Below are 22650 nucleotides of genomic sequence, written 5' to 3'. Positions count from 1 at the left end.
GTAATTCTGACAACAATCCTGTCTCAAATGAAAACCGAAAGAACTGCAGATGCTGTAAATCAGGAACAAAAACAGAAGTTGCTGAAAAAGCTCAACAAGTCTCACAGCATCTGTGAAGAAAAAAAATCAGAGTTAACACTTTGGGTCTGGTGGCCCATCCTCAGAAGTCAGTATTGTTCTGAGGAAGGGTTACCAGACACAAAATGCTAACTCTGATTTTTTCTTCACAGATGCTACCAGACCCGCCGAGCTTTTCCAGAAGCTTCTGCCTGAAATGAGTTGTGGTTATAAATCACAATATTTACAAATTTATAAACATCATTAATAAAGTTGCCAACAAGATGGTATGTTCTGTGAAACTAGCTTTCTATGTTATATGATTGGCACTTGATGAAAAGTAATCATCGCATATTCTTACACTTATCAAATGTATCTGTTTCTTATCCTCCTTTCATGTTAATACATGACCTGAAGCCAGATCTACACAGTAAAGAACTGTATTGACTTGTTCTTCTCTAGGTATTTTGTGTGTACTCAAAGCTATTCCATATTGCACAATTTGTCTCTTCCATTTAATTCAGTTCTATTCACGGTTTGAAGGTTTCGTGATTTTAAATCAGCTTGGATTGTAATATCTTTCCTGATTGTCATTGCTGTTTTTAAATGATTAGCATAAAAGCTGTTTCAGTTTTATTTTAGTTTGCAGATGTAGCTGATTTTATTATTCAGCTTTTGAAATTGTACAATCACTGCAATTAAATTTTAGCTCCTTAGCTTGAATTTTTCCTGTAAGGGTCCAACTCGTATTGCATGTCCAATATTGACAGTTGTGCTGTGAGATTTTGATTCAGCTTATCCCCTTTGCAGCTTCAGTGACAATGCCCGGTCTTGGCCAGTATTTTTTTCAATATTTTTCACTGATTCTGGTTGGTATGAGGTTTTCCAGGCAGCCTCAGTGCTGCTATGGCTGCTGCAGCCTTTTTAACACTCCCGGTTGTTGACAGTCTCTATGTGCTGTTAAGTGGCTGAATATTTAAAGATGCACTCAGTTTTCTGACTAGTTTTTTTTTTCATGTTTCTTCTCCTCAGGTGGCTGTTGTTTTTGTCCAGCTGAACATTTTTCAGGATATTGCTCCTACTGGCATGTTTTATGAGGTAGTGATGCCCATGGTAACTACAATTCTGTAAATGTCGATTCTTGAGGGTGTTGCAGGACGGCGTTAACTGCCAAAGGGCAGTTGAGTCAATCACATTGCTGTGGGTCTGCACTCACATGTATTCCACACCAGGTGAGGTTGGTAGTCTCTTGCCTAAAGGGCATCTGTGAAACAGAGGGATTTCTCCTGGTAATCAGCAATGGATTTATAGTCATCATTAAAACTCTTAATTCCAATTTTGTTTTATTGAATTCAAATTCCACCATCTGCTATGGTGGGATTTAAACCCCAATCCCCAATTGTCTCAGCGACAATACCATTTGGCCGTCACCTCTCCTTGCTGGAACCATCTGGAAGATCTTGGGTTAATTCATCAACCATCAATCCTTCTTGATGGAAACCCAGCGACTATTACATATGGGGAAGCATGTCTTAGGTCCAGTCTGGATAAACAGCAAATGGAACAAAAGCATTGTTGCTGGTAAGGCTCAGCAGGTCTGACAGCATCTGTGGAGGAGAAAACAGAGTTAATGTTTTGGGCCCGGTGACCCTACACCCTTCAACTGTCACTGGACCCGAAACGTTAACTATGTTTTCACCTCCACAGATGCTGCCAGACCTGCTGAGCTTTTCCAGCAACTTTGTTCCTGATTTACAGCATCCACAGTTCTTTTTTTAAACAGTAAATGGGTTTATTACATATTACTTCATAGTTAGCTATCTTCAATCTACCATCCATGATGGTCTATGGGAGACATCAAGCTCAATGCAGTATAGATTCACATCAGAATTACTAAAACGTTTGACTTACGACAGGTACAAGACTCTTTTCTACCACACTTGGAGAACCGGTTAATTCCTCCCTGTAACAATCCTTTATATTCCGATGGGTGGGAGCTTATTTGGTGATGTCACTTAACCCTTTCAAGTACGAACTGTTTTATACAACACGTTGTTTTTCTTGTATTGTCGTCATCCCTCTGTGAAATGTCTGTGAATTCTTTATTAAAGATGGTGTATAAATGTTAATTTACTCCTGTTGATTTGCGCAAAAAATGTTTCATATTTTGCAGAATTCTCAACACGCTTTGGGCTAGATTATATATTTTTAATAATGTTAGTACCGGAACTACAAGCTGCAACTGCCCTCAAAACAATTATCTCGGGAGACATTGCATGAGACATTGCAGGGAGCTGTCGTGCTCCTTATTTGCATAAATGCTGACATCCTTCAGCAGCTTGGCTTCTGCTCATTCCAGCGCCACTCACTCATGTGAACGCAGCGTGTATTATTCAAGTGGGAGGGAGCCCGAATCAGGCACATGTGCATTGAACAAAAACAACAGCAGTTGCAGTCTGATGTGTTGGATGAAGGTTGATTATGGCTGTGAGTGAAGCTGAAAGTAAAAACTGTGTTCTGAACCAGTGCTCCGAATGAAGAGCAGAAGAAAAGCAATGACTATGCTAGAACTGGCTGTGGCTGCATGAGATGAAGCATTTACTCCCTGCCCATTTTTACTTGGAGGCTTGAGATTTCGGTTCTGTGACATTCTCGGTTGCTTTCAGCTGCACATTTTCGAAAGGTATGCTTCCTTTTTCTTTAAGGACTTAATGGGATCGGACAAGTAATCTGGACAAAATCAGTGTTTCTGTTTTGTGTCTTTGCATTCAGCGTAAAAGGGTGGTTACCTTTGTGTTTGCTTTGTGCGGTGTGGGTGGATAGAAATTAAAGCTAAGCGCACAGAATAGGATGCACATCAAAATGATTGCAAACTTGCCGAGAGCTTCTTGTCCGATGCTTTTGTGGTGGCAGATACGGACATTAACCCGACAGAGAGGGTGTATATACAGACGAGCCCACATGCGTTTTTTCTGATGTGTAATTTTTTTGTTTGTTTTGGAGTGCCAAGTTATCCAGGTTTTCGTCTTCTTCTTGCGTGTGTTTAGAGGGCAGTAGAGTGAGTTCAAAACAAGTGGAAAGTTTTTTTTCAAATACATATCCTTGCAACAAAATGATTAAAATAGTCAAAAACACAACAGATGCAAGGCTAATAATGGATTGTAAGGTCTGGCCCAAAAGCAAGTGTGCATTATAGATTTATCTTGACATGGTATTTATTTCTGTGTTCTTTTTGTATCAGTTTGGTTCAGTTGGTAGCATGTTTTTGCCGCTAACTCAGAAGGCTGTGGTTTCAAACCGATACTTAGTTGAACCACTGCATTCCGAAGGAACCATTGCACTGGCAGGAGTGCTGTCCTTTGGATGAGGCATTGCACTGAAAAGCTGCACGTTGCTGGCTCGATAGACATGAGGGGAAATTTCCTGCACCATTTTTGAGGGAGAGCAGGAAGTTTTCCTGATATATGATGGCTAGCATTTCTGACTGAGCCACCACCCCCCAGAAACAGAATGACTGCTCATTCACCTTGGTTCTTTGTGGGATCGTGTTGTTTTGAAATAGTTGCCACATGAGGCTGCAGCGCAGCAGCAACTGCACTTCGAAAGCAATTCCTTGCATATGAAGCATTTCACAGAATGCCCGGACAAAATACCCGGAGAAGCGAAGTAAATGATTCCTTTTCCTTCAGTCGGGTGAACAAAATGCATCACCAAGAAGTGTGATGAGTAATTGAAGAGTTAATAGACCTGATGAGTGATGAATACGCTGCTAAAGCGCTGTGGTAACAATTTCCCACCAGTCTCTGCTGAATGACAGGTATTAGGGTTTGACCGCTCGTTTGTCAGCAGTAGCCACCCGTTTCAAATGGGAAGCTTTTCACGGGAGATAAGAATAGGCTACATGTAGCAGAAATCAACAAGGTATAGAGTGGAATAACCATATTACTTACCAGTAATAACAATTTAATTGAAGCTATCAACTTGGATACCTGATTTTAAAGTCTGTGTATTTTGAAGTCTAATTAATGCAGAATAGGGTTACAGAATATTCCAGTCGTTCTATTAACTGTATAGGATGATTGAATTTTGTGTAGCTTACCATATTGCAATGCAGATTTCTCTTTTTTTGGAAAATGGGGTTGAGTTTGATTATATATTACGATGTGTAATGGACAACTGGAAGAGTGGAATGCAGCAGCGTAGTTGAGATTGTTGGATACATAAATACTATACATTGTAAGAAGTTGTAAACCAGCTGTAGTTTTTCATTGTTTTTATTCTTGCTGTCCTGATTTGCATATTTGAATCGATATCAATGTCATTTATATTATGATGGTGTAACTATCCTTGAAATTTAACAGCCTAAAATGCCTTGGGATGTTTTACCACATTAAAGGCGCCAATCAAGTGCAAGCTGTGGTTTCTGTGAATATTCTCTGAGGCTGAACCAAATCCTCTTTGGCTGTATGCTATAGTAAGTGAGCGTGAATGCATGTTAAGAGGCATTTAAGAAACCGCTGAGAGCAGATCTCAAGGCAAGTAGGTGTGCAGTTTTCTCATACATTGTGCACACAGGCTTCTAGCAACAGAGCAGAGCAAATAAAACAAAAGCTGGTTTTAGTCAAAGAAAAAATCATCTACCTCAGAGAAAGGTAAAACTAATTGATGTCAGAAGCAAGTACAACGCTGGAAACCACTCTGCAATCCATCTGACTGGACCAAAAAGTTCATCCTTCAAGTTTCTATCCAGTGTACATTTTTCACAGTCTTTTACTGCCTCTCTGAGCAGCCCATTCAGCATACTCACTACTTTTTGTAGAATGTACTTAAATCAAAACTTCCTCTCTCCTCCCCCTTGCTACATTTGAGCCTGTGAGCCCTGATTCTAGAGATTGTAACATGCCTGAATATTTATCAGAGTTCGGTTCAGCTACTCTGGCAAGTGCCTTGATGACTAGAATAATAACTCACCTGAGCTTTCCTTTTTACATGTGAACAGGGTACACGCTCTTCATTTGTTCACTAGTTCATGTGCCATAGCCTAGTTATCAGCAGACTTGCAACTGTTGTGTTTCCTGTGATGTGTGACTATCCCGGCTATGATACTGGAGTTCTGCCCAAGCTGTAATGATACCAATCATGGTTCACTCATTGTCAACCCTTGGATTTGTGTTACATCATTTTGGTTACAAGTGCTTCAATCCAGTTAATTTTTCATCTTGTTATTGTCTACTGCACTGTTGATGTTAATTAATTATCTTTCTGATACCTCCCCAATATCTAATTCCTTTGATTCTTTAGATTAAAACAATTTATTTTACCTTCATATTGCTTATGTCCATAACATAGCCTCATTAATTATCTTTGTACGCATTCAATTATGTTGCTTTTTTCAACCAATGTTTCGTTATATGTAGCTTTATATTTTCACACAATACAGATTCACTAAGGGAGATTATTTGCACATGATATTGGAAACTAATTGCTTTATTTGTGAATTATTGACATTCCACAAATTGATTTTCATTTGACCAAATTAAATATTTTGTCATGTATGCACCCTTACTTGAATAATACAATAAACCGGGACCTATGTCAGTCTTAGCTAACACCAATATGAAATTGGCTGCCAAAAATAGTGTGAAAATAATTGGAATCACTCAATAGATGACTCCAATGCTACCTCTCTGCTTGATGAAAATCCCACTGTTAGTAACAACATGACCAGGACTGGCAAAGCTACTTCATTAGAACTAAAGCAGAAAATCCAGATCCTTCACACCTTTCATCAGACTGGGATTCATTACGTGATTCTGAACCTTTTCTTGCTTTCTAAAAGAATGGTAAGAATTATTCTTAAAGACAGAATAGCTGTATCTTACCCAGTAAAAAGAAATCATACCTGTAGGGCTCTATAAGAACAAGATTAATTCATGATGTCAAAAGTTATGAAGTAATGCTATGTGTAATGCATGGGTTTCTGTTTCTTTGTATAATTTTTCCCGATTATGACGTAGGACCTCAGCCACGGTACTGTCAAATGTATAATTGAACAATGGTGAAGGGGATTATGCTGATATATTTGGAGAAAGAGTTGTTGATGGGAGGCTACTTATCCAATCTTTTGTATTCAACACAACAGACTTCAATGCCAAGAGAGTCAACTGTCAGATCAACAATTTAGAACCTAACTTTAAACAGAGAATGACAAGTAGCTGCATAGCTGTATATACATTTTTTACGTAGGAAGATATAGAAGACATGATTAATTTATTAGGGATTAACTGTGAGATCTAACCAAATAAATTGATCTGGATTTCATGCAAAAATTGATTTTTGATATTCATGGTCTATCTCATGCAATACTTAGTCATACTTGGCCTGTTTCTCTTTGCATCAATTAATTTGCCATGTGGGAGGGTTGGTATTGTTGCAGAAGATGATTATTTCCATTGATTGAAACTAATGTAGCACCTGTAGAAGTTGATAATTAAAGATCTTGGTATTCAGTATATCTAAAGTTCTTGATGCATTCTTGTTTTTCTGCATTAATGAATAATACACCCTTATATTTTTATAATGAACAATGTGAAGTGCTGTCCTATGATAGGGTGATGCCAACTTTTTTGCGCAGCTGTTAGTTTAGGCTGGTCTATGGTCACTTTGAATGATGATCACTTTTTTACGAGCTGTTTGTATTCAGAGACAGCGAAGCAATGCTATGTCTCAGCAAGTGGAGTATGTTGTTGTCCAAGAGACAAATAAAATGCCAAGTCCTGGAATTTTTCTTTAAAAAAACACAACAAAGTAGATTACCAACTTGGTTCATAATTGGATGTGAGATTATTTTCAGTATTGGTTATGATTAATTTAAATCCAAGTAAAAATAATTCTAAGAAAAAGCTTCTCAGTTACAAATACATCACAGGTTTCTGTATCACTGGAATAGTGCAAGTAGCAAGCTGTTGTGTTTACCAGGTTACACAGATGTGAAATCTTTCTAGCTGCACCCAGATTACTGGACCCTGGCAAGTGACTTATGGACCTCATGAAAGTAGTGGTTAAAAATAGCACAGATGTGAAACCGCACTATTGCAAATAAAATATATACGTTGTATTCCTACCCAATCTCAAACCAATAATTTAAAGCTTTGCATGCTTCATCTTCAAGGCAGCCCTAGATGACTGTTTCATTTTGTGCATTCTAATTATATTTCTCTGTTTCCTGTTTCATTTTGCTACCCATTTACACAAGGGCTGTGTGAATGATTGATTACAGATAAGCAGGCTCGATTTTAAAAATTATTTTTCTGTTTTCCAAATAAAGTATTAATTGCCTATTGGTAGTCACATTGGTGAAAAACTGATCCGATATTATTTATTAAATAAGACCTCTTTCACAGTTTTAGGATGCTGGAAAAAATATAGATGTCATTCCTTATTATTTTGTGTCCAATATTTAACTGCGCTGTCAGATTTTTGAGTCCATACTGTGATAACAGATTGTATAAATGGTTCTTATTGTTATTTAAGTGAGGAAAGATTTCTTTTGTGCAATAGGTTTATAAGTATTATAAATTCATAAATAATGAATTAATTATTTCATCACATTTACTGCAGATATGTTTTCCACAAGGTCTAAATGATTGGTTGGTTACACATAAATGATCTCAGTGTTTCACATCTGAAGACACGAAAGTCACCATAATCCCGGAGGACCATAAGGCTGCTGTCTCATTAGAGAGAGAGAGGGAGAAATAACTGGTGGTGAGTTTAACCTGAGCGTCACTACACCTCAGGTGACGGATGAGGTTGAGAAGGTGGGCCCTCCACAGTGACCTCAAGTGGTACAAGAATTGAACCCTTAAGTTGGTGTCATTCTGTATCACCAAATGGCTATTCAGTCAACTGAGCCAGCAGACTCCAAAATCTACATAGAGAATGATCACAGTTAGGAAGGGGTTAAACAGAATAATCAAAACAGTGTACAATAAGAACCAGCTGGCTATATTTTTCACATTTTTTCCACCACTTACTGAATTAATTTGTAGAAAGTGAATATAAATTTAATCACTTATAAGTTGTCAAATTGATATTAGCACTTTTGACTATGAATGTAAATTCATAGATTGAATGTATCCAAGCACACAATATTTGTGCTTAAATCACTCTATGCATGCATTTTATTTCTACAATACGTATTTGGCATACTCTGCGCTCTCTTTTGAATGCATTCAGGATGTGAGCTTCTCTGGCTAGGCCTGCATTTATTGCCCATCCCTAATTATCGAGAAGGCAGTTGAGATTCAACAACATTGCTGTGGATGTGGAATCTGGATTAACAGTCCAGCAATAATACCATTAGGCCATCACTTCCCCTTATCGCTGTCAAAATTAAATCAAGTCTCTTCCTGCTCTAAGACAAATGTATAAGTCTTTCACGGATAGAAATGTGGAATAAAAATGAAAAGTGCTGGAAAATCTCAGCAGATCTGCAGAGAGAAATGAAGTTAATGTTTCAGATTGAGATGAAGTAAAATTCTATTTGCACAGATTCTGCCTGACTGCTGTGCTATTCCAGCATTTTCTCTTATCATTGCTGTCCCAGGAATTGGTAAAAGCAATTAATTATCATCAATGAATTTACTTAAAAACAAAGTATCTAATTATCACATAGTTGTATCTGGGAATATGCTGTGCATAAATTGGTTTCTTCACTTCTTGTATTATAACAGGGACCCTACTTCAAAAAAGTAGTATAAAACATTTGGGATGTGTTAATGTCATGAGAGATGCTATGTAAATGCAAGTGTTTCTTTCTTAGCAATATGAACTATCTGGATAAATCTATGAAAAGAAATCAATTTAATGTGCTGGAAGGTTCTTGTACTGGGGCAAATAATTTCTTCTTCTAGATTCTCTTTCCAAAGGCAGGTTGAAATACAATACCAAGCACTACACCATAGCTAGGACCAGAACGGAGATCCCAAATCCACCCCAAATAGAACAGGGATCAAGCCTTGTGCTCTTTGCACCTGCCTGAGCCATACAGGCCATCAAGACAATTGGGCAAAATGCACTCCCCCCATCCAGCCCTGCCTCTGATTTCTTTCTGCTATATGGCTAAGTAGGAATCCCTCCCACTCTAACTGGCTACTGTAGGCAAATGTTAGAAGGATTTACAAGTTGATACTTAACCTGTTTGAGTGCACCTATTCTCAGACTTCAAATATGAATGGGACTTGAATCCCGAGCACTTCCTCAGATGCAAGAACACTGCCCCTGTCCCATAAGATCTTTAACAATGATAAATATAGGGGAAGAATTTAGTTTGCTTAATGCTGCTATAATTCACAAGAGGAAGTGAGTGACTTGCACCATTGCCTTCTCGGGTGAATCGATGTAAATCTGCATAAAAACGAAGTGCCCCTACATTTGTTCAATATGTTGGAGCCAACTGTAGCAATTTGCACAAATCATATCACTAGGAGTAAACCTGCCTGGGTAGAATAGTTGAGTCTGAATCTGCATTTTGTGCATTTACAAAACTTCATATATAATATCTACATGTAGTCATTTTTTAGCTAATTTAAAGCACAAGCTAATATGCTTTAAGCTGCTGTCAAACCTGTATTTGTATAATCTTACATATTTTTAGTATGTTCTTATTTTCTTTTGAAATCAGTCTATATTTGAATATTCTTTCAGACTACCAATTTGTGTACGTGCTACATAATATTTCATTACAAGTTATTTTTGCATTTTGAATCTATTGCCATAAAAAGTTCACAAGACAGAACAGATGTGAATGTTGGCAATGTGACTGCATCAGCAGACAAATCTTCCATTTGGATGTAAATTTTAATGGCATTATGAAAAGGATTAATTAGGTCTGCAGGAGATAGAAATGTATTCTCTTTTACTTCTCTATTTCTGTCACTCAGTAGGGATGTAATTTTCTGCCATTATCATTTATTTCTGTATTGCTTTGCTTTGCACTGTCCTGAATGCAATCGTTGTGAAACCAGCTTGCAAGATGTATCACGTCCCAGTCTCCCAAAGAATCTATCTAAAAGCTTATAAACTGAATCGAAACTGTAAAAACCTCTGTTAGGAGTCCGTTTTTGTTGATGATCCTGGTACTGATACAGTGGTAGTCATTATTGATGTAATGTGGCTCAAGCACTAGATAAAATATTTCTTTTCAAAGCCTTATTGCAAATGTATGGCTTCGGATCAAAGAAGTAGCATGTTCACTCATAATAAGACTAGAATGAACCAAAGTTGGAAACTGTGAATATTTGAACTTCCAGCATTATCTGGATAGGGTTTGTGCCATATACTGTGTGCGCCACAATACTATCATTGGCCATACAATTAACAACTGTATTCCATTGATGACCACATAAAGGAATTTTGATGGTATAACAATGCAGAATACTACAGTAAACATTTCCTAACCTGTCAATCTGGCAAATTTGAAAGAATATTATCTCGAAAGAGATTAGAAGAATGCCAATTATTTTAATATTTTCATGCTTTTTAATCAGTTGAGATAAAAGCAAGTCTGTGGAACCTTAGATAACAAGGTGTAGGGCCAGATGAACACAGCAGGAAAGCAGCATCAGAGGAGCAGGAAAGCTGATGTTTTCTCTTTTCTGAAGAAGGGTCTAGGCCGGAAACGTCAGCTTTTCTGCTCCTCTGATGCCGCTTGGCCTGCTGTGTTCAGCCAGCTCTACACCTTGTTAACTCAGATTCTCCAGCATCTGCAGTTCCTGCTATCTGTGTGGAACCTTCATTGATCTCAAAAATTCTGAACCCCTTATAACATTCGTTCTACATGCGCATACAGCAAAATAACAAAAAAAAGTACCGTGGATAGAGGGAAAGACTGCAAAGGCAGTTTAATGGACTCCATCTGCAGAGTTTGCTGATATGATTTTTTTGATTTGTCAGGATTTGCTGTTGTCCAACCTTTCTTCTTGAGGTATTTTTACTTGTTTCCAAAAAGGCACAAACCAGCTGGTTCAATCTTATTGGTTAAAAGCCACAGCTTACTGCTGATGAGGGGGGAACAAAACTGACTTTAAGAGTTAATGTTGGAGACTGAAAATCTATCTTGAGAACCTGATGAGATTAAATGTGTCATCCATGGTTCCTGATAATCTTAGAAAATATGTTGAACCAACCAGTATAACATAAGCCCATTGCTAATTGGCAAAAGACTGTAGCTTGTTGTAAATTGCTTATTCGTGATTCGTGCTACAACACTGTTAACGAAATACACCCTTAGACCCAGTATCACAGAAGTGTTATGGTGCAGAGAAAGGCCATTTGGCCCAGTATGTTAGCAGTGGCTTTCCAGCTGGAATTTCTTCAGCCGAGGAAGGTTAATCTGCAGAAGTCATTACTGCAGAAGGTTGTGGAGGCCATGTCATTGAATGTATTTAAGACAGAGATAGATAGGTTTTTGATTAGAAAGGGAAACAAGGGTTACTGGGAGAAGCCCAGAGAATGGGGTTAAGAATGTATCAATCGTGATCAAATGGCAGAGCAGACATGAATGGGCTGAATGGCGTAATTCTGCTCCTGTATCTTATGGACTGTCTTATGGTCTTACGAGTGCTATGACTCAGTGCCATTCTCATGCCTTTTGCACATACCAGGTGATTAGGACCACATAATACTCCAGCTGAAATCCAATAAGTGTCTCATAAAAGTTCAACATCACCTCTTTGTTCTTATACACTCTGCCTCTATTAGTTACGTTGAGAATACTGTATGTTTTATTTATTGTTCCCTCCATCTTCAATGATCTGCGCACATGTGCACCCAGTTCAGTCTGCTCCTGCGTCCTCTTGTGAGTTGTACTCCTTATTTGTACTGCTTGTCCAAGTTCTTCTTACCAAAACGACCTCATACTTCTCCACATTAATCTTCATCTGCCACATATCGACCTGCTCCACCAACTTGTCTGTGTTATTTTGAAGCTCTCACTATCCTCCATACAGTGCTGCTGAGTTTTGATTCAGGGATAAGGTTTGAAATTGTCTCGTGCACGCTGCAAGCTAGATCTATACCAGGGAAAGCAAGCGTCTTAAGAGCAGCCCCTGGGGAACCCTGTGACAAACCATCTTCCAGTCCAAAAAATATTGATTATCCATTACTGTCTTTTTCCTATCACTCAGCCAATGTTGCATCCATGTTGTGATAGTCCCTTTTATTTTTTTCGGAAGTCTGTTCTATGACTCTGTTGCGAATACATTTTGAAGGTCTTACCCTAGTCAACAATGTATTTTAACTGTCAGTAAAACTTCAGGAAGTTAGATGAAAGTCTTCGCTTCATTAGTGATCTCTGCTGGCTAAACAACCCATCTGATTCAAATAGCTTTTTCCAGAGGCTTCTCCACCGCAGGAGTTAATCTGATTAGTCTGTAAATGCTGGGATTATCCTTAGAACCCTGTTTTCAAAAGAAAGATGCAATGTTTGCAGTTTTCCAGTCTTCTGGCACTATCTCAAAGTCAGGGGTAGACTTTGCCTTTGCACCTTCCACTCTCTCTTCCTTCAATATTGTTAGATGCATCGCATCCAGTCCTATTGACTTGTCAACTTCAAGACCCTCATTCAATCCAGCACTTCCTCGTCAATTGCAGTGACAGAGTCCCTTCATCTGCCACCATCGTTTGAGTAGCATTCATTTTCTTGGGGAAGACAGATGCAAAATAGTCATTAGCTACCTCTGTCATACCCATGAAACCATATTTAAATGCCCTCTTTGGCCCCTAATTGCCCTACTCCTCATTTTACCATCCTTTTATTATTGATTTTTCTACAGACCACTTTGGGATTCCCTTAATGTTGGTCACCAGCCTTTTCTCATACTCCACCTTTGATTTTTGTATTTGCTTTTACATCACTCCCCTGAGCCTTCTGTATTGCTGTTGGTTCTCAATTATATTTTATACCTGATACTTCTCATAAGAATCATAATTTCTGTCTTCCTTTTGAAGGAATATACCTTTGGTATGCCTGAACCATTTCATTTTGAATGCAGTCCATTGGTCAACTCATTTCCTTTCACCAAAGCTTCTTTGCAGACTAAGCAGACCGGCTTTGTTCTTGTTCCTTTGACATTGGGTCTTCATCAGTGAATAATTCTTCCTCTGATTGCCTATTGTCCTCTCCTGTCACTGTCCCTAATCTTAGAATGACAATGTTCACCAAATATTCCCCCATTGACACTTGATCTTTTTGACCCACCTCACTTCCCAGAAGGATAAACAGGAGAATTAGTGATGGCACTTACTCCAGTCATTAGCCACAGCCATCGGTTTCTCAGACAGACGGATTGCAACCCCAGCCAAGCATTAGAATGGAGAAAGTCAGGAATGTGAAGACAGGAATGCCTATGAATGGCTGAAGATATAATACCAGGGAGGCACAGTCTACTTCTTTGAACACTGGGTCAATTCTAAGATAGATCAGAACCATTTCACAAGGATGTAAAATGGTGAAATAGAAAAGTAAAAAAAATATAAGCTATGAAATGGGTCAAGGTGCTGCGAAAATAAAAACAACCAAGTTGGGTTCATAATGGTGAAGGGAGATTTAGGTGAGGATGCCATTCATGCAAAAATCAAGCTTTCGAGGGACATATAAGAGATGATGTTAACTCATACCACAGACTGCTGGCAGTCTTATGTGATACTGTGAGGCAAAAGCCTATCAGGAATTCCAGTCAGGAGCTAGTTAAAATGGTACATCATGGGAGTCTGATTTGTACTTAGTGATGACACCCCTCTGGAGTTGAGCAGGAGCCTCATCTATCACCATACCTAGAATAGAGCGAAGTACAGACATTCCATATAACTGCTTGCCTGCTTTGTTCAGCTGATAAGGCAGTGATAAAGTCACTTCTATAAACTTGAAGATTAGAATCAAATTGATGTTTTGTAGACAGAGAAGCAGTTAAAGTCAAGGTAGAGGGGAATGGCTTAAACAGTGAAATAATCAGAAATGAGTAGCTTTAAAAATACAAAATCAATGCTAAAAATGCTTGATTTACATACATGGTTGGTAAATAAATTGGATAGGTTAATGGGAAATATAAGCCTGAAACAAAGCCATTAAGGAACCTTGACGTAAAATGTATAGTCTAAGGCTGTCCTTTTCACTACCACATCACCAATTTTTGTGTCATTTGTGAACTGGATGACCATACTGCCTACGTTCTTGTCTAGGTTATTAATGTACACAACATGCAGCAAGGGATCTAGCACTGAATTCTGTGGTACTCCACGAAGCACAGGCTCGCAGTCACAAAAACACATTTCGGGCGTCACCCTCTGCGTCTTGCTACTTAATCCCATTTTGGATTCAGTTCACCAAATTACCCTGGAACCCATGAACTTCTTGCTTCTTAACAAGTCTGCCATGTGAGACCCTGTCAAAAGTCTCACTGAAGTCCATTGCATCAACTGTACTGCTCTCATTTACACACCTAGTGACCACCTCATAAAACTTAAATCAAACTTTTTAGACATGATTAGTTCATACCTTTGCAAATAGAAACTATTTCTATATCTCAGCATTTTTTTCCAATATTTGCCCTTCTACCGATGTTAGAAGGCCTCTAGTTCCCTGGTTTATCCTTACCATCCTTCTTGATTAATGGTGCACTTTCTGTTGTTCAATCCTCTGGCACTGCTTCTGTGACCACAGAGTGTACAAAAATTAATATCAAGACTTATGCAATGTCCTTGTTTGTCATCCTTTGCAGCCTGGGGTATATCTCATCTGGGCCTGCGAATTTATCCACTTGGAAGCCCTCAAAAACTGTGCATACCTCCTCTCTCCGTTAACTTGTTGAAGAATATCACAGTCTACCTCCTTGATTTCCACACATACATCGTCCAGTCATATCTAATAGTGGCGAGGGAAGAGGGAATTTCTGAGCCAACAGTGTGGAGCTGAAGGAACGCAGCAGGTCCAGGGCCCTGAAGAAGGGTCCTGACCCGAAACGTCAACTTTTCGACTCCACTGATGCTGCCTGACCTGCTGTGTTTCTCCAGCTCCACACTGTGTTGTCTCTGACTCTAGTGTCTGTAGTTCTTGCTGTCTCCGAGGGAATTACCGAGGCCTTATTTCAGCTCTCTGCTGAGTGCAGATGTTAGAATCCATTTACTGCGCCCTCGGGCCTCACCTTTCACAGGAAGGTGGTCATTGAGAAAGCCTAAATCTCCCCCCCCCCCAATAAATAAACCAACCCCATCACACGCATGTGATCGAGTTTGCAAATGCTGTAATGCCATTTTCCACCACTTGCACAATGGAGAGGGTGGGTCTCGAGCTCTTTGCCGAACTGGAAACTTACCTGCTCCAGAATCTTTGACAGTTACATCGAGCTTTCTGGCAAACCAGCCAGTGCACCAAGCATTCCAGGGTGGAGTCCTCAATGGAAGCTTTTGATGTAGAACTCATGTGAGATACCACCCTCAAGAGACCTGATATCTGCCGTTTCCCTTTTCCCTGGCCTGGTTGCAACCAGTCTGTGCCAGGTGCCATACCATGTGCAGTTTTCCTCTATAGAACATGCAGTTCCTGGACATGAGCTGGTGGAGGTGTGAGAGTGAGTGCTTCTTCCTCACTGGTCTCTTGCTCCTGTTGCACTTCCCGGTGGCACGCCAGTGGTTGTTCCTGTGTTGGTGTAAATATAAAGGCACAGGAGTGGGGTTGCGGTGAGGGAACCAAGTGAAAAGTATGCGGCACATGCTCACACCATCTGCTACGTGAAGCTCACAAGGGATAATGGGATGAGGGAAGGCAGTGTGTGAGTAAGGTGTCAGAGATGACACCATCCTCTGTAGTTTCAGCATCACCTTTATCCACAACCTCTGTTGTGAGCGCTCCAAGAATAACCGGCCCTCCATGACTTTCAGGACTTGCACCTGTAGTCTCCCCCTGCTGGTCAGTTCCTGCTACCTGTGGTAACACGCCATCTTGTCATGCAAGGCAAAGGGAAGTATGTTGTGAGTTTAATGCACTATTTTTGGGTAGTTGCCTGTCATAGATGAACAGTTGGCAATGTGTAGAGACTACCTGTGGATTAGGAAGACAAGCCTTAATTTGAAAGCAAATGCTGCAGATGCTGGAGGCCTGAAATAAAAACAAAGTGCTGGAGAAACACAGCAGGTCTGGCAGCATCCATAGAAAGAGAAACAGAGTTAATGTTTCAAATCTAATGTGATTGTTTGGATTCTGCCTCTCCACAGATGTTGCCAGACCTGCTGAGTTTCTCCAGCATTCTCTGCTTTACTTCTGCCTTAGATTGTTCACCCAGAAAAATCCTATGTTCTTCTTCCTATTGTAACATTCAGATAATTCTTGGGTGATTCAATCACCTCCACTATTTTTTATCTGAGCCAGGTATTTGCCACCTTTATATAAAGCAGAACCTCCTGATATCATTCATTTAATGTATGCTTTGCCACTTTCACTCTATGTTCCATTTTCTCATGATTGAATTGAAACCAATTTTATTTTTATCGCTTTGGTTTCTATTTTATTGAGCTCTATAAAGTCACCTCTCCACTCTTCACTGATGTAGCTGAGGTCAGAAACCCACTTGAGTGGAGGATTTTAATGTGTGTCCAGCTTCTCTGTGGTGACATCTGCTGGTATGGCAATGCATTGTTCAAGAAGAATTTAAAGATAAATTCAAAACCGCAACAGCGATAGTACAGGAACAGGGTGTTTAAGACAAATTACCATTGAAAGATATCCATTAACACATTCAACTCACCAATTATCATTAGATTTTGATTATATCAACAATTTTGCTGACCTGTTTAAAAATACATTTTAAAAAGCTGAGTGAGAGATAATGGGAACTGCAGATGCTGGAGAATCCGAGATAACAAAGTGTGGAGCTGGATGAACACAGCAGGCCAAGCAGCATCTTAGGAGCACAAAAGCTGACGTTTCGGGCCTAGACCCTTTTCTGATGAAGGATCTAGGCCTGAAATGTCAGCTTTTGTGCTCCTAAGATGCTGCTTGGCCTGCTGTGTTCATCCAGCTCCACACTCTATTTTAAAAAGATGATATGGATTTAGGATACAACATGCAAGTTGCACTGTTTAACAAAACTACATTTTGTAGAAATATGTAACATTCCAAATGTACTAATTTTTACATTTTAAAACTAATGATTTTAACGTGTGGATATTGTTGGCTTTTAAGTGAGCTAAAGTCTTGCCCAATATCTCTGATTGTTAATCAGTCACTTTGAATAGCCTAGCAGTATTATCTACTAATATCTGATCATATTTCATGTACTTTGGCTAGTAGACCATTTTTTTAATGGAGGAGGTGATGTGGGTTGCAAAGGTTAGACAACCTAAGTAGACAAAGGAGTAAAAAATTGGTAAAACAGCATTGTTGAGTTGCACGCTGTCTACTTGCTCTTTGTCCTTGTGCTACTCATACTAGATTTAATTAGACGTAAGTGCATTGTGACAGTTTCTGCAATTTCAAAGTAGTTTCACTGAGAAAAATGAATGACCACATTTCGTCCTAGTGGTGGAACTTCGATTGGACTCTCCATCACTTCTGGGACCCTGACACAGGGATTTGTACTGTATGCAAAACGGTTAGCTGTCTGGTTTCTTGAGGAACCTGATGAGTCCTCTTTATACAATGCTGCAAGCCATTGCCACAACATACAATATAACAGCTGTAAGCAGGGATGGGAACAATTGATGGCGCTAATGTTAATTTCCAGGACATGTGAACCAGGCTTCAGTTTCACAAAGAAATTATCCAGTCTGCATCATTACTAATAAGCAGTTCTGACCTCTGCATTGATTTATAAACTAGTAATAAACAATGTCTCTCACTGTTCCTCTGAAATGCAGGAAATCATGCCACAAACACCGACCTTTGCAGCAATGTTTAACAGCAGTGGTTATAGCCGACACCTATACTCATCCAGCGAGGAGAACTGTGGAGGTCTATTTTACCATGACAACAACCTCGTGTCAGGGTCTTTGGAGGCACTGATCCAACACCTTGTGCCTACAGTGGACTACTATCCTGATGTATGTATAATTCAGCTGTGTTTCATAGTCAAATTGTTTTGCATAAAAAATGTGTGCCTGTGGAAAGATCTCCACCGTGGCACAGTGACACAGAAGTAATTTGGCCTTTAACACTGATCAAAGCAGGAGATGTGAAACAGCTGATGTACCAAGAGTAATTCACTCTGTCTATTAGTAAAAATGATTTTCTTGTCTTTTAAAAAAAAGGCTTATTTTGGGAATATGACTTTAGTGTAAATTATGCTTACGTATCAAAGCTTGAAGTAAGAATGGATTGAGAGTGGTAACTTACTTGCTTTTACCAGTTCAACAGGAATCCAATATTTTAAAATAATAATCACGATACATTTTTAAACTTTGCTGCAAAGCATATAGGATTGTTGTGATGGGAACAGCATTAATTTGGCTACAGGGCAAACATGAGATTTTTCTGTCAATTTGCCTCATTTTCTAAGAAGCCATGCAGGCTTTTCATTTGTAAGAAAGAAGTAATTTTTTTCTGAACTTTTTTTTGTACACCACTTTTGGCGTGTTTGAGCTTCTTGAGAGCTAAGGTGAGGTAAAAAATTAATAAGAGCTCTTAGGCAACAAAATAATTAAAAGATTTCATGGAAACTGCAGACAGGCAGAGGAACTGAGAACTATCAAAGCTTTTGCATCTCTTCCCCCCCCCATCCTTATTTATGATCAGCAAAGCATAATTAGGAAGTTTCCTATTGTTTTGCTTTCAATGTCCTGCAGAGAGTGAAATGGTCATTAGCGCAGTGAGGACTGCGAATCAGCATGTCTATCTTATAAAAGCACATTAAGTATAAATATTTAATGCCAACTTGGCAAATGCAAATTTCTGTGTTAGATTTGTGATTCACATTTTGACGTTAGTAATCTGAGGGAGTGAGTTTAATTGCATTAATCAATAGCAATGTATATTTCTGAAATTATATCTTCAGCAATCCCCACCAGGCTCTGGTTTAATTCTGCATACACATTGCTGCAGAATAAGCATGTTAGTTTCATCAAATGTCTTTTTATTGAGACTATATAGAACTATTACACGCAATTAGCCTTTCAGTTGGCAAGGGCCTATCTTTGGGTGGTGGATTCATTGAACGAGTTTTCTGCACAACTCCACTTGTCGACCAGGCCACTCTTCCGTGATGATTGTTTGCCCTGACTCTCTTAAGCTTCTGGTGTTTATAGTGTGAAGTATGTTACTCATACCAAACATCACAACCCCATTCGGGATGTTCAGCAAGGTGGTACACATTATCCAATCCCTTCTCATCTTGGCTTTTTGTCTGGCAAATTTCCCACCTCAAACGATGTTTACAGGATGCACAGAGTTCAGATTCAACTAGTGAAATAGAGTTACTTATTTACAAAGCTATTCTTAAAGGAAAACAATGTCTTTTAGTATCTTGCCAGGCCCAAATACTGAGTTACCTTATCCACAATTTGCAAGTAGCGACCTTTTCTTTAAAGCACAGCTGAAAAATAGATGTATTTTAACCTTATTCAACTATGTCTTTGATCATTGTTATCCTCCTTTCTTCACCCTCCCTCTGCCCATCTTTCTATGCAGGACTATTTCGTGTGATCTACAAATAAGTACGTAGATATAAAAGATCAGTTCACTACAAAACACTAATAATAATGGGATACTAAGACAAAAATTACTATATTTAAGGTTATCGTGAAATCCCCAGCATTCTGATCAAGGCTAGCCAAAACTTCCTGTTAGACAGGGAGGTCCCTGCATTTCAAAATGTAGCTCCAACATTAATACGGCTTCTCCTACTCTTCTGTTTCCTTACTGTATCATGTTCACTTCAGTTTTTCCTATTTATGGTTTACACCATTCATATCCCTTTCAAGGGGTCTTTTTTTTATATGAAGCATTGATTCCTGTCTGCTGTTCATTAAATGCAGTGCCACTGGTATGATTTCATGGTGTATATGATCACAAAAAAATCTTCCCGATGGAGTTAGAGCAATCCATTCTTACGGCCCGATGTAAATCTGGCAGTGAGATATTTTAAAGTGTTTGCCCCGGGAGTGATTATTCTAACTCGTACCCCTGACCCCTCTGTGTCTCATATCTTTAGGGAAGTGGCCCTGATTGGTGTGACCCCCTTCACTGTGATTCCTTCTAAACTTGTTGGATCCCTGCTGCTCTTTCCTGCATTAAGATACTCCCTAGAGATCAGCCATGCTGTTTAATATGAGTTTAATCATTATATAAAAAAAATTGGATCCCTATCCTAACTGCAAAATCTTGTTTAAATGAAGTTGGGTGTTCCCCCCTCTCACAGGTGAGAGAGTGTTCATGTAGTCTTTCCGTACCGCACATGACCCTATCTATTTCTATTCTCATTTTCGTGATATCTTGGGAGGTACGTCTCTTCCTTGGGCCTTTTTAGTTGTCGATGTGTTTCCCATGTACAGGGTCACCATGTATATAATGCCATTCTCCACAAGGTGCAGTAAAAAAATTCTGTAAAACAGGCCTAGAAAGAAATGAATCTTCAGCTGAGCAAGGCACAATAACTGTCATGTTTGGGAGAGAGATTGGAACCTGAATGGGGATGGGGCTGGACACCTTGAATGGAAGCCTGTTGACTTTATGGAGGGCAGGATGCCTGTGGCAGAGAATCCTCGGGGATTCATAGGGTAAGTGTGAGGCTATTATTTGCAGAGTCCACTAGGTCCTCGCCTAGAGGGATCTGCTGTGTTCGTCATTGTTTGGGAAACACAGCTGCTTGCTGTTACAGTCCAAAGATGAGATTTCTGGCTTCATTAATATGAAGTTTACAGCCCATCCTCTTGAATCAGGTTGGCCACCTCAGCTTTTGGCCTCAGTGAAAGTTGGAAATGGATGGGATGGTAGGTTTCTCGGACTTTTACCTTCTACTACCCCCCAAAGATTCCATTTTTTTTCAGTTGAAGCTTGCCTCCAAATGTGCTCTGTCGCGGAAGAGGATATATAAGCGCAGATCAGGCTGTGACTCTTTGAGTGAGATTTTCTTGCCTTTCTTTCTTCCAGAGAACATATGTATTTACCTTTTTACTGAGCTCACGTCTTTTTATTCAGCCATATGAGCTCCTCGCGAAAGTTTGCCTCATGTGCATTGAGCAACAACGACTGAATGAGGCCATTTTAGATAAGGTAAGGTTGTCAAGGGAGATTTTCTGCTTAGCTAAGACTGATAAATTTGCAAATATCAATAAACTAACAAATTACGGGAGTCTTCCCTTTCATGACTCATGGAGTAAGGTTCCATCTGTTTGATGTATTTGATTTTTTGCCAATAATTTGTAATAACAGAAGGGACGTTTAATATCTCCATATATTCATGCCTCATTATTGCTAATATTGTTATTTAGACAAAGTACACGTTAGTACACATCTTGCATTTATGTCTATCATCTCTGTAAGTCCAATAATTAAGCACAATTTTATGGATGATTCTAGGCTAAAATAAGAAAATTTGCACCAAAAATAATGCAGCTGTTGGCTGAATGGACGGAGATATTTCCCTACGATTTTCGCGATGAGAGGATGATGAGAAACCTGAAGGACATGACACTCAAGATAGCTACTTTGGATGAGGTTGGTTATTTGAAAACAGCAACTCATTTCTGTCTGGAGCTATTGAGTGTAGTTAATGATGATTGCATGCAGAGCAAAAATAAACTCCAACCCAAGCAAATTTACTAAATAACTTAAAAGAAGAAGGAATTGAATCCAACCAGGTGTTGGATTTGTAGCTGATAACTATATAGTTTGTTGCAAATTCTATCATTTATGCCTAACCATAATTATTGTCTTTACAGAAGGAGCAGCAGACACCTTGTGATTAAACACAACAAAACTAATTTGGCTAGATGTTAATTTATTTTTCAGAAATGTACTTATTCTGAAAACAAGTCTAGACTCTGCTTTACAACAACTTATTTTGAAGCATGACCTCTGTTATTAAACATTTTAGCATCTCGCTGACCCCAACCGACCCATTTTTGGCTTAAGATTTACCACATTATCTCTTGGAAATGCAATGCCATTGAATTAAACAAGGAGTGCATTTGAGAACATGACATTTTTGTAATGGAAGATCAGCAATAAAAATAGATTCTTACGGACCAGGGATAATTTATACTAGAGACAGTAATCATTGAATAAGTTTAAATCTTAGATTCAGAACCATGTGTTACCTTACTGCAGCCCAGTATTAATGTGCCCCATGGCTGTGTTCAAACTATTGAGCCATAGTGAGTTGTTTTAGTTCATTCACAGGATTTAGAACTCCTAAATTTGTGCCTATCCTGCCTGGGAATTAGTGTTTGAATCACTCTAATGATTCTCTTTGCCTCCGAGAGATTTAACGAAAATCACAACTGGGATCCCGTGCTACCGTAACAAAGGTAAAGCACCCCCGCTTGTCTTTCTTGACTTGTCGGCAGACGTTGATATGATTCTTTAATTACTTCTGTATTGTT

General features: G+C 39.1%; 1 protein-coding gene across 3 annotated transcripts in view; it reads left to right on the top strand.

Annotated features, from left to right (window-relative positions):
- Positions 1-2375: 2375 nt before the first annotated feature.
- Positions 2376-22650, top strand: part of rasgef1ba (RasGEF domain family, member 1Ba) — an 82727-nt gene continuing 62452 nt past the window's right edge. The window contains exons 1-4 of one of the 3 annotated variants that reach the window (XM_059646253.1): positions 2376-2740; positions 17971-18153; positions 21197-21319; positions 21626-21763. In XM_059646253.1, the coding sequence (XP_059502236.1) occupies positions 17977-18153; positions 21197-21319; positions 21626-21763 (438 nt within the window). In that variant the 5' untranslated portion in view covers positions 2376-2740; positions 17971-17976. Of the gene's footprint in view, positions 2741-3888; positions 3979-17964; positions 18154-21196; positions 21320-21625; positions 21764-22650 lie in introns of those variants that run through there. The other 2 variants (XM_059646255.1, XM_059646250.1) reach the window with 2 other exon arrangements.

This window comes from Stegostoma tigrinum, chromosome 1 (genome assembly GCF_030684315.1).
Source record: "Stegostoma tigrinum isolate sSteTig4 chromosome 1, sSteTig4.hap1, whole genome shotgun sequence".
NCBI lineage: Eukaryota > Metazoa > Chordata > Chondrichthyes > Orectolobiformes > Stegostomatidae > Stegostoma > Stegostoma tigrinum.
The sequence above is the reverse complement of the archived record's forward strand: the minus strand, read 5'-3'. Positions and strand labels throughout refer to the sequence as shown.